Source organism: Psammomys obesus, unplaced genomic scaffold (assembly GCF_907164565.1).
Source record: "Psammomys obesus unplaced genomic scaffold, mPsaObe1.curated_primary_1811, whole genome shotgun sequence".
Lineage (NCBI taxonomy): Eukaryota > Metazoa > Chordata > Mammalia > Rodentia > Muridae > Psammomys > Psammomys obesus.
Window position 1 is genome coordinate 7,603,944 of NW_026596256.1, and position 20,897 is coordinate 7,624,840.

The 20,897-nt window shown below is 35.3% G+C and overlaps 1 protein-coding gene and 1 non-coding gene across 4 annotated transcripts in view; one reads left to right on the forward strand and one right to left on the reverse strand.

Moving 5' to 3' along the window:
- The window catches only part of Rnf13 (ring finger protein 13), an 81,638-nt gene that overhangs the window by 31,774 nt on the left and 28,967 nt on the right, over positions 1 to 20,897 (forward strand). For all 3 annotated transcript variants that reach the window (XM_055596860.1, XM_055596859.1, XM_055596861.1), the window contains 2 exons: positions 2,182 to 2,307; positions 19,416 to 19,503. In XM_055596860.1, coding sequence (XP_055452835.1) covers positions 2,182 to 2,307; positions 19,416 to 19,503 — 214 coding nt within the window. The remainder of the gene's footprint in view (positions 1 to 2,181; positions 2,308 to 19,415; positions 19,504 to 20,897) is intronic.
- On the reverse strand, positions 17,695 to 17,801 carry LOC129668829 (U6 spliceosomal RNA). The gene has a single exon (XR_008718982.1). It is a non-coding gene; the product is annotated as a U6 spliceosomal RNA (small nuclear RNA).

The following is a 20,897-nucleotide window of genomic DNA, read 5'->3' on the forward strand; positions in this document are numbered from 1 at the left end:
TGGACCTGGAGAGTGTATTAATCAGGAGGTCTGGCTGAAGGCATCACCTTCTTGGCTACTCTTCTTTTAGGGCCAGAGAGTTCTGCCAAGTTGGCAAAGGTCACTGCTTTCTCAGGTCAGCTTTGTGGGTGTCACAGACTGAATTTGCGTGGAATTGTAAGTGACTCATATTTGAGGGCTAGTAATAGCAAGGTATGTTAGCAAGTTATTTTCTTCAGTAAAATCCATATGAAAGATAATACATGTCAGTCAACTTAAACAAAAAGATTATTATAAGAACGTTTAGTGTATGTGTTTTTGAGATTTATGTATTGTGTTAAAGATAGCGGGATGCATTATACTGGATTCATTTATAAAAGATTGAAAAGCAAAAACTCTTCTCTCTTTTCACTCATCTGTCCTTTTGCTGCTGCCTCCTGGAGTAGTTGGGATCTAGATGTCTGGAGCTCCTGGTTCTATCATGTCTTCACTGATTTCTGTGCCTTCTTAGTATGTACTGAGTTTAGTTGCCGTTGAAAAGGACTAACTGCACCATGATTTGGCTTCAAGTGTTTGCAGAGTGGCATGCAAAGGATTCAGGGATTTAGGTACAGGCTATAAACATGTATGAAACAAATAGCCATTATGATAATGGTCACAGTCCTGTTTCTGGGACATTTAAAACCAAGTGTTGTATGGAGTCAAGAGAAACATTCTGTGGGTGAATGAAGGACTGATATTTTTCATTCCTGAAGCAGGTGCAAGCACTGTTCATATTTTAAGCCAAGCAGTGCAGCTTAAGGCAGAAGAAATCCCTAAATGCTAAGAATTGGTTCATGGGGCCAGTTCTAACACCATGCAGAACTCTGAAGATATGCTGTAGCTTTCTTTGCTTAGTTCTTTTTAAAAATAAGTTTTATTATTTTAGGTGTTTATTGGTTCACGATGTCACGATCATTTGGTTTTTGAATTTCAGTTTGCTAATATGACTTTTCAAATGAATACATCTTCTGATACTGGACCACCATATATTTTTGGGAAAGCAGATGGCTGTTTTCTTTTTAATATTTTAAATAGTTATCTTGCTAACATCATTGCAATTTTAATTTAAAAAATTAAAAATTCTTGTTAATGTTCGTATATGAGTTGATTTCATTTTGACACTTTCATAATATATGGTTTGTATTCTGTTCTTGTTTACCCAATTTTTGCTGCTTTCTTCTTGCCTCTTCCTATCTCCCAAGTATTCCTTCCTTATGTGTTTATGTCTTACATTTTGCATTACTTTCTTTTCTTCTTCCTCCCATCCCATTATATTTCTTCTTTCCTCCATCATAGTTTCCTTACTATTTTCAACACACACAGTCTCTCTCTGTCTCTCTCTTTTTCCTAGATTTCACATATGAAAAAAACATGAACTATTTCTGAATATGGCTTTTGCTTAATATAATGAAATTCGTTCTATCCTGAAAATTCCAGGAATTTACTTTTCTTTACAGTTGAAGAAATTCTAGTGTTATACCTTCATTTTTAAACAAATGCATTACTTTTCTGTTGTGTGTATAGTACGATCTTAAAACTATTTACCTCATTCATGAGCTTGATTTCTGTTTTTTAACTATTAAAGTCAATATAGAAATTATCATATTTGTACACATGTCTTTATATACTCAGGTGAGTACTGATATTTTTTGCATTTTTATTTATTTATTATATATACACTGTTCTGCCTGCATGTCAGATCTTGCTGTAGATGGTTGTGAACCACCATGTGATTGCCGGGAATTGAACTCAAGAACTCTGGAAGAGCAACCACTGCTTTTAACCTCCAGCCCCTTATTTATGCTCTAATATGTGTCTTTTTCTTGTTTGATAATGTAAAAAGTAAAAGCTAACTTAAAAAAATTCTTAATTTAGTAATATCGTTGGGAAATAGTGCCAACATCCTAGGAGCGGCTATATTTGGTGTAATTGATTTATGTGTAATCCTAAAAGTGTTAATATTCTGAAAGGTTGAAACTATAAAAAAAAAAAATGAAATGGTTATAAATCCGGATTCTACTTGAAAAGTTGTGGGATTGTGAACAACTGTAGCTACAAGAAAATATATCTAGACGAGAAAACTAATGGATGACGTCATAGAGGCAGGCGAACTGACTTATTGAGTGAAACAGAGATAACGTGTTACTCATTCCTTTGCAGGGGTTTTTGATTAACTCCAAACCAGAGAATGCTTGTGAACCCATAGTGCCTCCTCCATTCAAAGACAATTCTTCTGGCACTTTCATTGTATTGATTAGAAGACTTGATTGTAATTTTGATATAAAGGTAATATTTTCTTTTTGATATTATTAATTTTTTTTAGTTCTAATTTAAATTTTACCCCTTTCAGGGGTAAATTAAATTATATAGTATATTAAATTACTCAAATTAAAATAAGAATGAGGCCAGCCCAAGGAAATACAAGATTGGAAGAAATCTTACTTAAGTCTCATTTGTTTCAAAATAAACTTTAAGTATTTAGTGGACAATGGGAAATGGGAAAAAGAAAGAAATATATTGTCCATTTTAGGACACTTGGTTTTAGTAATATTGAATATAAATTGCTATTGTTGGTGCTAAGAATTTAGGGTTTTTTTTGTCATCTTGAGCTGTGGTTTAATGGTGGAATATTCTTGATCTAATGTAAGAATGAAAACAACTTCAACCTTCAATTTTATATCTTAACTTTTATAGTATGGAATAAATGCTTAACTCTTACCTTTATCAACATTCACACTGATATTTCTTTTATAATATACTTATTCTGTCCCTGTATTGGGCTTTGTCTTCCTTTACTTGGGGGAAGCTGACATTTCAGACAGTAAAGCAGAACTCACCACAGAACTTATCTCCCTTTTGTATTTATTACTATATAATGACAACATGGTCTCTTTATGTAGCCTTGACTGCCCTGGAACTCTCTTTATAGACCAGGCTGGCCACAGACTCACAGGAATCCATCTGCCTCTGCCTTTCCAATGCCAAGATTAAAGTCATGTGCCAGTATGTCTGGCTCTCACTATTATTAAAAGGCTATTTTTTTCGTCCAGTTTTGTCAGCTAGAGTTAATTTGAGCAAAGTAAAACAAAAGTGATTTGTGAGTCAGGCACCTTGTAGAATCACAGCTGATTCTGAGAATTCTACCCAACACCATGATCACTCAGCAATGGTAAAGAAATAGAAGTAAAGGCATAGAAAGTGGCTTAATTGGCTACAGTTAGTCAATCAGTTGCCATTTGATGCTAGTGTAGGTAGCATCAGGGTATCTTGAAACCCTCAAAGCTCGGTATTTTGATGGAATTCTATATTGTTTTGTCTACGAGATGCAGTTGGGATCTTAGAACATTGACCATTAACATGATGCTCTAAGGTGTGGCTTCAGTCTGTAGGGCAGACTGTACCAGCTGGCAGAACTGTGTTGAGCCTGTGTGTAACAGAATCTCAATGATATTTACTAGACACACTCAAAACTCTCACAGAGTGGACACAGCATATCATTTTCACACACTTTACATACTTTGATCATACTTAGACTGTTCAATAAGAAAAGCCATTCTGAACTCTCAACTTCCATTACATGGAAGAAATGACACCTCTCTAATAAACTCATTAAAAAATAGTTTATAGCCAAGGGATCTGAAAATGTAGAGAACTTTGCATAGGATAAGTATCATTACTATTGTGTATTAGTTCAGAATTTAGACTCTGAGTTTTCTTTAAATAAGAAATAGTGTGTGAGTCAAATCGGGATTGCCTATTCTCAGGTTGTTTATGTAGTTTAACTTAAACCATTTCAATATTTGACCCAGAAATAAACTTAATACCAATTGTTCTAACCAGAATAAAATATAACAGATTTAATTTTCCTATAAAGAAATTAACAACGAACCAATGATTTTGACTCAAGTTTATTTCTAACTGTCTCACTACACACAGTCTTTGGTAAAAATAAGCTAAAATGTTATCTTGTTTGTCATAACTTTTCTTATTAGATGAAGATTGGAGACAGTGAACTTTTGACGTTAGGAAACTACTGTCATTGACCATTTATTTTTAAGGATGGATTGGACAGGCAGGCTTTTTAGCTTCCTATTTATTATCTATGCCTTCATGTGTCCTAGTTATGAATCTAAGTGTGTGTAACAGACACCTGCTTTCCATTTCCTGTCTTTTAACTTTGTGCTGCAGCTACACTACCGTTTTGAAGCTCTTTTTTGTGGGTGTTGTTGACAGCACCTTCATGTTTTACAAAATTTTCCCAGTCCAAGATTTTTGTTCAAGATGATAATTATCATCCATTTACCTGGTTATTTATGTGTTGATGAACATGTTACTTCCTCGCTTCACTTTTCTTTATCTGCCCTCTCAGGATTACTAATAAAAAGGCTTATGAAATCGAGCCATGCAACAGTTAGCTTTCTGCTTTTTTTGCATAATGCATCCTTAAAGAATATATATGTGGGATGCAAGAGCGATGGCTAGGTAGTCAGAGTGCCTATGGGTTGTGGAGGACATAAGTTTGATTCCCATCACCCACATCAGGAAGGTCATACCTGCTGATAACTCTAGCTTCTGGGGATCCCACACCTCTGGCCGTGAGGGGACCTGTACTTCTGTACATGTACCTCAACACACACACACACACACACACACAGTAAAAGTAAACCTAAATCCAAAGTATATATATGTGGAAAGCTTGTAGAAATGTTTAAATTAGCCACTTTCATTTTAGGAAGGGAGATGTTAACATTTTTTTCCTGATAGATTTTACCATATAGACTCAGTCTCATTGGATAAAATTTTTGTTGGTTGTACATATTTTCTTTTAAACTAATATATTTTCTCCAAAGATTTGCTTAATGATTCTTAGGTGATTCCCATTGATTTTTATCTTCTTCATAATTCTGTTAAATACAGGGATGTCAGTTTAGGGGAAAAAGTGGTTATAATCAAGGCTGAAAATAAATTAGATACATTTGAATCTCAAATACTTTTCAGTGCCTTGAACATAGGATGCAGACGATAGGTGTGAGCTGTTGATATTGCATAATTTTCCCCATTTTAAATACATGTAATAATAATAGCAACAATGGTGGTTTTAGAGAAATTTAGTTATTAGTAAATGACATTTATTTAGTGACTCAGTATCAGTTGTAAAATTCTGCTATTGATTAAAAAGGGCAGTTGAGTTACATTAGCATGTAATGTAGAAAATGCAGGCTAGTCCTAATTGTAATAATTATGAACCACCTATCAAGGTAATTTAAGGAAGATAAAATTGTCTCAGTCAATGGAGAAACAAATATAATTTTACTTCAAAGAAAATTTCTGGTGAATAAGTATCATCCTTTGATTAGAAAACACTGTATTTTCTGAGTTTCTAGATTGATTATTATATACAAGTTTATATCACATATAGAATCTAATGACTTATAATATAGACACATTATATTTAACTTACATATAAAATTTTAAATTTTACTTACATATCTTTGTAGTGGTCAGTAGTGGTCCATTTATGTCTGTGTATAATTTTGAATGAATGCACTGGCTTAAGCAAATAACTTACTTGTATGTTCTTCAAACATAGGGTACTCAGATTACTCTGATGTGCCTTGATGAATAATGTCCAGGCAAGAAGAAAGCATGTAACCTCAGAGAAAGATGACTTATATCACCAAACTGTGAGAGTAAAACATCCTATAAAAGCTGCTTATTAGGGATGGATTTAAGATTCCTCGGGGGACAACTTGTAGGAATCAGGTCTCATCTGTCACCATGTAGGTTCTAGAGATGTACCATTGTCAGGCATGGCAGCAAGCATCTCCTTGCTGAATCATGTATTTTCATTTAATTACATTTTTTTTTAAGATAAGGTCTCAATATATAGCCATACTGTCATGACATTTGCTGTGTATTCCACGTTCGTCTTGAACTTGGAGTAATCCTCCTGCCTTTTACCTTTCATCTTATGCTTGAAAAATCTTGTGAAAAGAAATGTTATTTCTTCAGGACAGGGAATACCATAGCAAAGCATTTTCTTCTTTTTTGAGATAGGTTGTCACTCATTATGTCTGTCTGCTTCTACCTTTTTGAGTGCACATTTATACTTCTTTTTGTGAATAAAGGGTAGTCGTTTTGTCCAATATTTTCCCCTTCTTTCTTGATGCTAGCCTGAAAGTCTGTGAGCTTGTTTTTTTCTAAATTTAGCTTCTTAGCATTATAGCTTATATTTTATATGGTTTGGGGTATTAAGTCTTAAATATCGGGCCTAGGCCACCAGAACAGTGAGTGGGCATCAAAGGACATGTGTACTCAAGATCTGTCACTGGGTGGCACTGAGAATCAACATGCTGATTGCAATTGCTCTATCACTGTTATTTGTCAAGGACAATGTGAATCCTTGTCATTCGAGACAGTTTTAGTTGACAGATAGCAAATGCAGATAGGTATCTTTTGCTTGTGTTAACTTACTTCTTCGAACCTTATGTTCAGTGATGAACATTTGGAATGCTACCTCTGCTGTATTAGGTTGAGAAATATTAGGTTGGTTGGATTATGAATCCTGTCAGCACACAAAAAGTAATATAAATATAAATTTAAATGGAGATTTTATTTTAATATGCGTAAGAACCTAATAGTGCTATTTTTAAACTTAACTTGGAATCTTAGTACTTGAATGTTTAGGCATCTTTTTCACTATAGTCACTAATTTGAGCTGCTGAGATATTGAATTCTAAATGTCAGGTTGTGAAAGGTCTGTGTGTATGTGGCGGTAAAAGATATTAACTTTTTTGTTTGTGTAAATGAAACAGGCCTGAGCAGTTGCAAATGCAATTTTCTTTTTCATTTTTAATTTAATATCAAATATATTTCCCAGTATTTAATTTTCCTTGCTTATGTGCCACAATTTGACTTTAAAGTATGGTATTAAGACATAGAATAAGATTTTCACTTTTTAAATTTCTAAGTACTGCATCTTCTCTTTTCTGTCCTTCTCAAAATGAATAAATAATTTCCAACACAATAAAGAAGCTTCAGTAGTCCAAAATATGTTGTAGAGGAATAAATTCACTTCATTGCTAAGCCTCCAAAAACATCCAGATGTGGCATGTGTCTTAGCAGAAGGTCAAGTCTGAAAGCATGACCTCAAAGGAGGGAACGAGCATGTGCTGTACCTTCACTGTAAATGCACAAAGCTCTGGCACTAAAACATGTTTCTGACAGCCTCTCTTGTGGTGTCTGTGCACTTTTATTTTTATTTTTTTAAAGAGAGTAGTTCTTAGGTTTAGTTCTTCCTTTCTCTATGAATATGCAGGTGGAAGGAGACTAGATGACTTAGTAGCCTGTCGGAATGAGGGCTGAGGCAAAGAGGCACTAACATTTGACACTTACTGAAGAGAAAAGGCCTGCTTCATGGTAACAAGTGACTAACCAGAGAAGTACTAGTCATGTTTGGTGCCCTTTACTTGACAAGGCTTAGAAAATTCAATATATATGAGGAATATTTTTCTACAATGACTGAAGAAAACTTATGGCTCTAGGGAAACAAAGCCACAGACAAAAGGAAAGTGTATTTTCCTGAGTTGTATCTTGTAGGATCAGAGCTGGATATGTAGTTATTCTTGTTACAGTTTAAGCAGCTGTATGATAGATACTCTCTTAGAACTGAAATCTATACAAATAATCAGGATTATTCCTTTCTCGTGAAATGTCAAGTCTCACAGTCATGATACTCCAAGACAGGCACAGCTGTGCACCTGAAGTTCCAAAAGTTTCAGCTTCTTGGAAGACTCAGGAAGATTGACTAAGCCTAGGAGTTTGACATCAAATAGGACAACATGGTGGCCCTTCATCTAAAACAAACAAAAAACAAAAAACAAAAAAAACAAAAAAAAAAAAAACTTGAACAAAGAGCAACATTACCTTTTTTTTTTTTTTTTTTTTTTTTTTTTTTTTTTAAGCTAGGGGCTAAGGGCTTGTTTAACTTTGATAGGTTGTATATATCAAGGAATCCAACTATGCCTTTTAGGTTTTGCAGTTTGGGAAATATAAAATTTTAAAGTTATGTCCTGATAATTCTGGGAATTTACTTAGTGTTTGTTGCAATCTCTCCCTTTCATCTCTAATTTTAATTTGGATCTGCTCTTTCTTTCTCTTGATTAATTTGACTAAAGGTTTGTAAATCTTGTTGATTGTCTTAAAGAACTAACTTTCACTGAATCTTTGGGGTTTTTTTTTTTTGTTTGTTTGTTTGTTTTTTAATTTTATTTTTTTCTTATCAGTTACATTTTATTAACTCTGTATCCCAGCTGTATCCCGCTCCCTCATTCCCTCCCACTCTCACCCTCCGTCCCTCATCTCCACCCTGCCCCTTTCCAAGTCCACTGATGGGGGGGACCTCCTCCCCATTCATCTGATCCTGTTTTATCAGGTATCTTCAGGACTGGCTGCAAAGTCCTCTTCTGTGTCCTAACAGGACTGCTCCTCCCTTGGGGGATGGGGAGGTCAAAGAGCCAGCCATTGAGTTCCTGTTAGAAATAGTCCTTGTTCTCCTTACTATGGGAAACCAATTGGTTACTGGTTTTTTTTTGTTTGTTTGTTTGTTTTGGGGGGGATTTCTTTTGTTTGTATTTCATTAGTTTCAGCTCTGCATTTGATTATTTCTTTCTGTTTACTCTTTTTGGGTGTTGTTCTTGTTTTTTAGAGCTTTCAAGTGTGTATCGTTAAGTTATTAGTATGAGAGTCCTCTAGTTTTTTAATGTAGGCACTTAGCATCATGACTTTGCCTTTTAAAACCGCCTTCATAGTGTTTCAAAGGCTTGGATATATTGTGTTTCCATTTTCATTCAATTCTGAAAAGTTTAAAATTTTCTTCCTGATTTCTCTTTTGACCCAGTTTTGGTTCAGTAGTGAGTTGTTTAGCTTTCATGAAGTTTTACACTTGATTTCTAGTGTTTGTATCCAGCTCTAAGCCATGGTGATCAAATAAGATGCAAGATGTTATTTCAGTTTCTTTATCTGTTAACACAGCTTTGTGTCCTTATATGTGGGCAATTTTGGAGAATGTTCCATAGATTGCTAAGAAAAAAAGTACATTCTTCAGTGTTTGGGTGGAGTATTTTGTAGGTGTCTGCTAGGTCCATTATGATGAACTCTAGCATTTGCTACATTTAGTTTGTATGACTTATCTATTGGTAAGAATGAAATATTGAATTACTGTCTATCATTGTGTTTGGATCAAAATGTGATTTTATCAGTAGTAGTATTTCTTTTATGAAATTGGGTGTCCTTGTATTTAGTGTATACATGTTCAGAATTATAATATTCTCTTGGTGGATTCTTTTCTTTAATGAATGTGTACCATCTTTTCCTATCTCGTATGATAACTTTTTGTGTGAAGTCTACTATGTCAGATATGAAAATGGCTATATCTGCTTGCTTTTTGTTTCCATTTGCTTAGAATACCTTTTCCTATCTTTTTACCTGAAGGTGATGTGTGTCCTTGATGGTGAGATGTGTTTCTTAGAAGGAGCAGAAGGCTGCATCCTGCTTTCTAATACAGTCTTTTAGTCTGTATCTTTTATTGGGTGATTGAGACCATGAATATTGAGTTACTAAACAGTGTTTATTACTTCGTGTTATTTTTCTTTTGTGTTGTTTATCTCCCCACTCCTTTTTAATTTTTTAAGGTTCACTTTATTTATTGATTTAAAGATAAATCAATTTTAGTCTGTTTTAATTCTTCCATGAAAGGTATAACAACTCACTGTAGCACAATGATCTCCTTTTCTTGTAATTTCCCTTGAAGGTTAATTTTTTTCACATAATGTTTTCTCACATAATATATCCTGATGATGGCTTCTCCTCTCTTTGTCTCCTCATAGTTCCTTCCTACCTTTCCTCTCACCTGGATCCATTGCCTCCCCATCTCTCATTAGAAAAGAACAGGTTTTTAAGAAATAATAAAAAGAATACAACAAAATAAAATATAATAAGGTAAAACAAAAACTCACATCATTGAAGTTGGACAAGACAAAGTACAGAAATGTCAACTTGGAATTCATCATAAGAGTAAACTCCAAGGCTGCTGTTCTGAATGGCCTTCAAGGAGCTCCATAACATGCTTCTTTTTCCTTATCTCTTCACCCTCTAATAATCAGCAGTAATAAAAATGAATTGCCATGCATTAACCACAACATGAACATTATTTCCTATGTCCCAGGAACTGTCTAGCTACTGCTTTAAAAGCTTCACTTGCTAAATCCTCAGAACAACCTTCTCAATTGGGCATACTGTATTGATTTTATGAAGGTTACTTGCCTAAATTGATACATCTTGTAATAATGAGAGCAGCATTCAAAGCCAGGCTGTCTAGTTGTGAGGTTCTGCTGCTCAAGTGCTCTGCCTTCCAGGGTACCCTTCTGGGATCCACCCTTCTCTTCAAGTCAAGTGGCACTTTCTGTTTCTAATTTTGTTTTCATTATGTCTTTGGGCATGCTATTGGCTTGTTATTACTGTCTTTTCTGTAAGAAAAAAATTCTTCTACCTCTTTCTAAAATTAAATCAAACTTTTTCCTATAGAGATGTAATTCAAGTTTTATAAAATCTGCCCTATAGGTATTTCATGCCATAACAGATTCTTCTTTTAAGTTTCTGCTTTACCCCAGTATATTAACACATTTCTTCTTGTCACATATTGTTTATTTAATAAGTTCTGTTTTTCCTATAGGATCCTAATATTAATGTACCCGTGTCTTTCTCATTTTAGTTTTCCTTTCCAGCCTTGGTGAAATGCTAAGTGCTGATGGTATTCCTGGCCCTGGCCCTGGTTCTGATCCATCAGCAAATGTCATTCTGCTGTTAGTTTTTCTTTACTGTTGACAGAAGTACCTATTTGAGATAAGTAGTCTATGAAGAGAAAATGGATTTTTTTTAGTTGTAGTTTCCAAGGATTCTGTCTATGGTTCTTTGGCTCTGTTGCTTCTGCATGAGAGCGTGTGGCAGAACCATCTGCTTACTTGTCACGGACAGGAAGCAAAGATAGCCTGAGGAATAAACTAGCATCCTACCATCCCAAAGTAAGGTTCCCACTCACCTAAAACATACCATTCAGATACCCCTCTTAAAGTTTCCACCACCACCTAATAGTGGCAAGGTAAGGACCAAGCCTTTAACATGTGTCTTTGGAATATTGTAGATCCAAACTATGGCCCCAAACTTCTCTCTAACCTAATAAAATGCTGTTCCATATCAGCTTTGCCCAAGTGTGACTGACTGTAGGGCCTATCTTGCCTCATTTCTAAAATATATAAAAGAATATCTAGATTGTAGGACCATGGTAAACATCGGAGATAATAATAAAAATGTGTAGCAAGTAGATTCCTTTTGTTTTTACCATTTTTGTTCTGGAACTTAGTTGTTTATGTCATATTAACAGCTTCCCAGTTTCTAATGCCTCTGAATCCTTCATTCATGGTCATCTTGAGAACATAATCACTTCTTCCTTCTTATAAGGTATATTTATTAGTGTTGCTATTACCAATTGGTTTGGACTGAAAAAGATGAACTATTGTTTTATTTCCAGGATTTTTTAAATATTTAGTATGTATACAGTGTATACATATATGTATTTTTTATGTATACAGTATTCTTGCATGTATGCTTGCGTGCCAGAAGAGAGCACCAGAGCTCATTCTAGATGGTTGTGAGCTACCGTGTGGTTGCTGGGAATTGAACTCAGAACCTTTGGAAGAGCAGCCAGTGCTCTTAACCTCTGAGCCATCTTTCCAGCCCTCCAGTATTTCTTTTACAACTTGTCTCATTGATGCCTTTATCATTAGCAGTGTGCTATACTCTCATATGCTGCCTGTTTAGAAGAACAAGCCAGTAATTCTTTATTTCCTTGAAACTCTTTGCTAGGTACCTGCTCTAAATAATACAGTTGCATCTAATTTGTTGACTAGATGTAAAGTATTCAGGATATTTACTGCAGTTTGAGCTAACAGCTCTGACCAGTCACTTAAAGGGAAGAATGGCAGGTTTTTCATAATCTTTCTTTCTTTCTTTCTTTCTTTCTTTCTTTCTTTCTTTCTTTCTTTCTTTCTTTCTTTCTTTCTTTTTTCTTTTTAGTTTTGATGGTTGTTTTGGATGTAGGTTTTTTTTTTATTCACTGTGTGTGTTTTTTATTCATGAATTTTCTTGTTCTTTACTTCCATCTGACACCATATGTTTGAGGTTGCATTTTATAAATGTAAAACCCATGCACATGATTACTAAATGATTTAGGTTTTATTTCTGTCTCATGTGTTCTTAAAAATACCAGATGCTGCTTAGTTGAAAATGTAATTTAATTTGACTGACACTTGAGGTTTATAATTTCTAAATGCAACTGTATTTTCCTTGTTTGTTTTCACAAGCATTTTGGTTCATATGTTAACTTCTTCATTTTGAAAATCATTAAACAATAAAAACAAACCTTGGGGGGAGATTGTTAAATTTTTGAAAATAAGCTGGGCATGGCATGGTGGTTCACCCCTGTATCCCAGCACTCAGGAAGGCAGATGCAGGTGGATCTCTAAGTTTGAGGCCAGCTTGGTCTACAGAGGGAGTCCAGAACAGACAAGGCTACACAGAGAAACCCTGTCTCAAATTGTATTTTGAACCATTTTTTTAATTTTATTTTTAGAGTTTACACTTACGATCACAGAATTCTTTCCCATTTTAATAGTTTCACATTTTCTATTTCAGGAATTTTTATTTTGTTAGCAGAGACAGCTTTTGACAGTAATGAAATTTTGCATTTATTTGTGGAAGTAGTTGTATGCTAGGTATGTGAAATAAATATTTCTCTTCAATTGCTTAATAATGTCTTAAAAACTTAGTGTCTGCTCTATTTGTATAGTTTCCTAGCATGCTGTTGTTAACCCATTCATTCATGTTACTATGTCAGTAACTTGAGAGTGAGGGCTTGGAGAGATGGCTTAGCAGGAAATACTGCTCACTGTGTAAGCCTGACACCTGAGTTCAATCCCCTGCTCCATGGAAACGTGAAGAGAACTACTCCTGTGCACACTGTGCACCCATGTTCACACACACCCCTAACACCCCCACGAACAACAAAACAACAATGAGTACATTTCAAAATAATTTTGGAATGAGAAAGCATCTTATAAAACTGTTGCTACTTTGGCTCCTCTCACCAGAAAACGTCATAGAGTGTCTAAAGATGTAAAGAGCCTTTGGTAGCCAGTTTTGTAACTGGGATGGTACATGTATGCATAAGTTTAACATGTGGCATGGTTTAAGGTTAATGCAATATCACTATTTAAGTAAATAGATTGATGAAAGTACTCTAAGCAGAGAAAGGCTGCTGTGGATGGAGATGGTATAGAGAAGGGGACATGAGGCAGATGTACTTCACAGTTAGTGTGGATGTTAAGACGTTCAAAAGAGAGCGTGCTGGAGACAGTGGTAAGAAGCAAGACAGCATGTCGCCTTTTTGGCTGTCTGAGAAGACAGGCCTCTGTAAGGACAACAGTGCTTCTGGTCCATCTTTGATCTCTGTTGTACACAGCATACACTGTCTATTTGCTCCTTACTGTGCTTTGCATGGTGGCTTTGTCAGCCCTAACATGCTGCATCTCTGCTCTCAGAGAAGTAAGTTAGCGTTACAAAATCTAAGTCCTTTTATGTCAGCAGAAAATAGCTTTTGCTATTGATCCAGTCTTTTATTTCTTAAGTTGTGTCTATGGCAAAAGATGCTTTTTTTGATGTGCGTCTTGGCTAGCATGTGGGAAGAATTAAATTGGTTACTGAAGTATCAGAAAAGCTAACAGAACACCAACAACTATTGAATAAAACTATTTAAAACTATTGAAATTCGTATTATTATGGTGATATGGTGAATGAATGATGACTTAATACATAGCAAGGACCAGAAGGTACAGTATTATTTTCTAGAAGGTCCTACTCTGCGAGAGCAGCGATTTCTCTGAGGAAGAGGTTCCTGTGCCTTCTTAGTTTGAGTTAGGCAACAAAATTAAATGGTAATTAAAATCTACATGAAAAAATAAAATAATAAACTTATATTCTTAATTATTGACCTTTTTTTGCATGAATACAAAATATTATGCTAGATTTGTTAACTGGTAGATTTCTTGTCATTGTTTCTAATGTTAAAGTAGTTAAAGGTCTTGTGTTCAGGGTCCTATGTCAGTGAGTGGTTTCTTTTAACTAGTTCTTTAGAAAAATCTTTCTGCCAAGTTTTACACTTATGTGAACTTTTAATCTAAACAAATATTATATTTCCTTAACTCATTCAGTGACATTTGACTAGTGATGTTTTACTCTTGTAAGGCTATTTTATAGATGATGGGGCCATACATATGCGCAAAATATTCCTGTCTGAAGATATTCATATCTCCCACAGATTTTAAAAAACAAGATGATAAAACTACTCAGATTAATCCACACTTGCATTGGTGGTAGTTTTAAAGAAGTCATGGGTAACGTAGAAGAAAACATGCTGTGCAAAGCTGACTTACCATGAATACATAGCCATGTTCTCTTTAGCTCATTTGTCAGATTCAGAAAAATGAATAATTAGACATCGCTTTTACTGAGAACTGAACCCCAGGTTTTCTGTGACTCTCTGGAAGTTGGTATAGGTTTTATTTCTATTAAACTTTCAGCAGTTTTCAGTATTTGTAGTGCTGCTAACCAAAATAAAACTAATATGAGACCTAGAAATTCTTTTAAAAACTTAATTAGCCTGTTTATAGAAAGCATTAGTTATAAAGTGATATATTTCAAGAGTTTCTTGCCACATTAAGTATTTAATATATAAAAATGTTTATAGTTTTTAAATATAATTTCTATTTTAAAAGATTCAAAGTTTTGAAAATGTATGTAAAGATATTTATTGTATTTATCATGCATTATTTTTCTACTTAATAGCATTGTTGGACACTTTTCAAATCTTTTATGTTGGAAACTTGCCACAAAACTAGCTGCATTCTCATAGTTATTAGTTACTATTTCAGTCTTTCAAAAGATTAAGTAGCTCTCTAAAATTGGAGGAAGTAATTTCTGATTGGAGGCTATTTCTGATTTTTTTGAAAGGAATTTTATGTAACATTGTTGAACAAGTTTATGTAAATAGCATATATATATACACAATATATATATCATGGTGGTTATTCTTTTTTATGTGTTCATGGATTAAATTTGCAAGTATTTTGTTGAGTATTTTTGCATCTATGTGCATAAGGGAAATTGGTCTGTAATTTCTTTTATATTTAATCTTTGTGGTTTGGATATGAGGATGACTGGCCACATAAAATGAATTTGGCATTGCTCCTTCTGTTTTTGTTTTGTGGAATAATTTGAGGAGTATTGGCATTAGCTCTTTTTTGAAAGTCTAGTAGAATTCTGAGCTGAAACTGGATTTTTTTTTGTTTTGTTTTGTTTTGTTTTTGGTTAGGAGACTTAATGACTGTTTCTATTTCTTTATAAGTTATAGGCCTATTTAGGTTGTTTATCTGATCTTGATTTAACTTTGCTGAATTGTATCTGTCAAGAATTATCCATTTCTTTTAGATTTTCCAATTTTGTGGAGTACAGATTTTTAAAGTAAAACCTGATCATTCTTTGATATTCCTTGGAGTCTGTTGTTATGTCCTCCCTTTTATTTCTGATTTTGTTAATTTAGATACTGTCTCTGCCTTTTCATTAGTTTGGCTAAAGGTTTGTCTATCTTGTTGATTTTTCTCAAAGAACCAGCTCTCTGTATCTCGTTGTTTCTATCTTATTGGTTTCAGCCCTCTGTGTGGTTATTTCCTGCTACCTATTCCTCTTTGGAGTGCCTGCTTCTTTTTGTTCTAGAGCTTTCAGGTTTGTTGTGGGGTTGCTAGTTTGAGGTCTTTCCAATTTCTTTATGAAGGGTCTTAGTGCTATGAACGTTCCTCTTAGCACTGCTTTCATTGTGTTGCCACAAGTTTAAGGTATATTGTACATTCATTTTCATTGAATCCTAGGAAGTCTTTAATTGCTTTATTTCTGCCTTGACCCAGTGGTCATTCAGTAGAGAGTTGTTCAGTTTCAGTGAGTTCTGTTCTTGTTGAAATCCAGCTTTTGTCCATATTGGTCTGATAGGATGCAGGGGGTTATTTCAGTTTCCTCTTATCTGTTGAGACTTGATTATAATTAGGTATGTGGTCAGTTTGGAGACTGTTCCATGAGGTGCTGAGAAGAAGGTATATTCTTTTGTGTTGGGGTGAAGTCTTCTGTGGATATCTGTTAGATATATTTGGTTTATAATGTTTGTTAGCTCCAGTATTTCTCTGTTTCGTTTTTGTCTGGAGAACCTGTCCATTGTGGAGAGTGGGGTGCTGAAGTCTCCCGCCATCATTGTGGGAGGGTTAATGTATAATTTAAGCTTTAGTAGTGTTCCATTACAAACATAGGTGCCCTTGTGTTTGGGGCATAAATTGTTAAGAATTAAAAGATCATTTTGGTGGGTTTTTTCTTTGATAAGTATGAAAATATTTTTCAGTCCTTTTATTCTGAAGTAATGCCTATCTTTGATGCTGAGGTGTGTTTCTTGTATGCAGCAGAAGGATGGATCCTGGTTTTGTATCCATTTGTTAGCCTGTGTTTTTTCATTAAGGAATTGAGTCCATTGATACTGAGAGATATTAATGACTAATAGTTGTTAATTCCTGTTGTTATTGTTGGGTGTGTGTGTTTGTTTCCCTTCTTTTGATTTTGTTGGTGTGAGATTATTTCCTTGTTTTCATGGGTATAGTTAAGTTCCTTGGGTTGGAGTTTTCCTTTTAGTACCTTCTGTGGATACATGGATAGATACTTTTTTAAATTGGACTTTATTCTTGAATATGTTACTTTTTTCCATCTATTATTCAATTAAAAGTTTTACCATGTAATGTAATCTGGGCTGGCATCTGTGGTTTCTTAGAATCTGCCACATACCTGTCCAGGGCCTTCTGGCTTTTAGAGTCTCCATTAAGAAGTCAGAGGTTTAATTCTAATAGATGTACCTTTATATGTTACTTGCTTTTTTTTTTTTTTTTTTTTTTTTTGCAGCTTTTAATATTCTTTCTTTGTTCTTTATGTTTAAAGTTCTGAGTGTTATGTAGCAAGCAAGGGGACTTTGTTTTCTGGCCTAATCTATTTGGTGTCTGTAAGCTTTATAGGCATGTCCTTTTTTAGGTTAGGAAAATTTTCTTCTATGATATTGTTGAAAATATTTTCTGGGCCTTTGAGCTGGGATTTTTTTCCTTCTTCTGTTCCTATTATTCTTTTTTTTTTTAAATTATCTATCTATCTATCTATCTATCTATCTATCTATCTATCTATCTATCTATTTATATTTATTCACTTTGTTTTTTAAATTTTTTTATTTTAAAATAATTTTATACATTAACTTGTATCCCAGCTGTAGCCCTCTCTCTCTTTCCTTCCCAACCCTTCCCTTCCTCCCTCATCTCCTCCCTGTCCCCTTCCGAGTCCACTGAGACCGGGTATCCTCTTCTCCTTCCATCTGGCCCTAGCTTATCAGCTATCTTCAGGATGGTTGCAGTGTCCTTATCTGTGGCCTAGCAAGGCTGCTCCTCCCTCAGGTGGGAGGGGAAGCTCATGAGTTCATGTCAGGAAAAACATATGGAACGCTTCACGAATTTGCGTGTCATCCTTGCCCAGGGGCCATGCTAATCTTCTCTGTATGGTTCCAATTTTAGTATATGTGCTGCCAAAGCGAGCACTGTTCCTATTATTCTTAGGTTTGATTTTTTTCATAGTGTTTCAGATTTCCTGAATCTTTGTGTCAGGATTTTGTTAGATTTAATATTGTCTTTGACTGATGTGTCTGTTTCTTCTGCCATTTCTTCAATGCCTGAAATTCTCTCTTTCATCTCTCATATTCTATTGGTGATGCTTACATCTATAGTTTCTGTTAGCTTCCTAGAGTTTCCATTTCCAGTTTTCCTCAGTTTCTGTCTTCTTTATTTCTTCCAGTTTTTGGGTTTGAACAGTTTTATTCATTTCTCCTTTTTTTTTTTTTTTTTTTTTTTGGTTTATGATTTCCTGAATTTCTTTAAGGGTTTTATTAATTTCCTTTTTAACAGCTAAGAATTATCTGGTTAAGAAATTCTGCCATCTTTCATTTCAAGTGATCTGTCATAAAGTTGGTTTTAAGATCTTTTTCTTGTGCTTCAGCTGTTTTGGAGTATTCAGGGCTTGCTGTAGTGGGATAGCTGAGCTCTGGTGTTGACATACTGTCCTGGCTGGTTTTGATTGTCTTCTTATTCTGGCATCTAGGCACCTGGAATTAGAGCAATTGTCATTGTTGGATGCCTTTTTTTCCCCATTGGTTTCTGTTTATTCTCTAGTCTTCTGGCCTATCTGGCCTGTGGTTGAATAGGGGTCACCACCCAAGTTGGGGGCTGGACTTCTGATGGCTGGGGTGGTTTCTGGTTGAGCAGGGGCCTAGCTTGGGTTTCTGGATGCCACTGTGGCATCCAGGGTGCTTCCACTAGAGCTGTGGGCTCTAATCCTGAGTTGCTTGTATATGCCACATTTCTATGTGTAGTGCATGATTTTAAGCATTTCAAAATATTTTTATATATGAGAACATTTCTGAAACTGAGGATTGAAAAAGAAAGTAGAGCTGTATAGATAGATGGCTTAGGAAATTAGTCCCTGTCCCCCAACTGTGAAGACAGATCTTAAGAACCCATGTAAATTAAGTAGTGGGTAGGTGTAGCAGCTTTCCTGTAATCCCAGCACTGGAGAAGAGGAGACAGAAAATTCCCATGGTAAGCTGTCTACTTGTACTAGTTAGTGCTGTGAGCTCTGGGTTTAAAATGAGACCTCGCTTCAGTAAGTAAAATAGAAAGTGATCAAAGAAGACAACTGATGTTAACCTCTGGTCTCCAGATGTACTCACACACAGATACACACACACACGTGTATATGAACATGTATACAAGTAGTCACCCTTGAGAGAGTACTTGAGAGAAAGTACTTTGCCTGAGTTTTTGCCACTATTAAGTATTGAGATGAATTTGAATTCCTGGGGCCTAGTGACTACTCAGCCTGATGATGGCAAGTTTCTGTTTTGGAAATGGACTCCTTATTGCTTTGGGTTCTCTTGATACTTGTGCCATATCCCTGGCCTTTATTGTCTTGAGTTCTCTTAATGCCCTGAATAAAATGAGAAAGTATATAAGGAACTCTTCCGTGTTTTCCTATGGACATCCACATCTTTCAGGAACATCTGTGCTTCGTTCCTAAAGATGAACATGGTGTGCTTCTGGTCAAATAGTGTAAACTTGTGACCATATTTCTCATAATATGAATTTTTTTTCCATCTGCAGGTTTTAAATGCACAGAGAGCAGGATACAAAGCAGCCATAGTTCACAATGTAGACTCTGATGACCTGATTAGCATGGGATCCAACGACAGTAAGTACAGGTATCACTTCTCTTGTCTCCTGATTGACAGATCATTTGAAATGAGTTAACAGAATTTCTTCTTAGTCAGAGAAGTCTCAGCTGTTAACCTTTCTTGGGGATAATTTTAATTTCCAACTGAGGTAGAATTGACTTGTCCTTTTTCTGAATAGTTGGGTTTTTATTTGTTTGTTTTAGCTTTTGTGTTTATTTGTAGATGTTTTCTTCCTTTTTTTCCCCCTTCCTTCCTTTTTCTGTGTAGCCATGGCTGTCCTGGACTCACAGCAATCCCCCTGTCTCTGCCTCTCAGAGTGCTGGATCAAAGGTGTGCGCCATCATGGCCGGCTGATATTTTCTTTAAGAAAGAAGTCAAAAGCCATAAATAGTGATTTAATTACTTGTTAAGCATGCCACAGAAGGCCTGTAAGATGACTTAGTGAGCAGAGGCATTGTTGTTGGGACTGATGACCTAAGTTCAATCTCCTTAAGCCACATAATAGAAGGAAGAAAATCCATTCCTGAAAGTTGTTCTCTGTCCTCTGCATACATGCTGTGGGGCGCGCGCGCGCGCGCACACACACACACACACACACACACACACACACACACAAAGTAAATGTAATAAAAATTAAGGAATTCTGTAGAAACTTTTTGTAATTTATTTAAATATACACAATAAATTTTAAGATGTATAGATAAAGTACCTACTGTATTCTGTTGAAATTTCAATGCCATATACCTTATAATTTCTTTTTTATGTTTTGTGCATGTGCATGCATGTGTGTGTGTATGTGTTAGTAGCAGTAGCAGTAAGTAGTGCAGCCTTCCAACATCAGATGTCTTTTCCTATTGCTCATCACTGTATTTTCTTTTATTGTCTTATAAAGACAGTATTTTGCTTCATGTGTTTCTATGCACCACATGTCTGCTGTGACCACTGAGTCTAAAAGAGGGCCTTAGATCTCCTGGAACTGGAGTTAGACAGTTGTGAGCTGCCACATGGGTGGTAGGAATAGATTGTGGGTCCTTTGGAAGAGTAGGGAAGTGCTCTTGATTTTAAGACATCTCTTCAGCCTCTTCACTTTTATTTTTTAAACAAGGTTTTCCACTGAACCTGCAATGTACTGATTAGCTAGAGTGATGCCTAGCAAGCCCCAGGGATCCTCCTGTCTGTCTGCCACTGCAGTAGTTACAGTGAAGAATTGGGCTTTTTATATTGGAGCTGGATACCCAAACTCAGATCCTCATAAATACAGCAAACACTTTATCACTGAACCATTTTACCAGACCGTGGATGGATGAATGGATGGATGTTCGTCCGTCCTTCCTTCTTTTTTCCTTTCTTTCTTTCCTTGTTCTTTTCTCCTTCTTTCTTTCCTTCCTTTCTCTCTTCCTCCCTTCTTCCC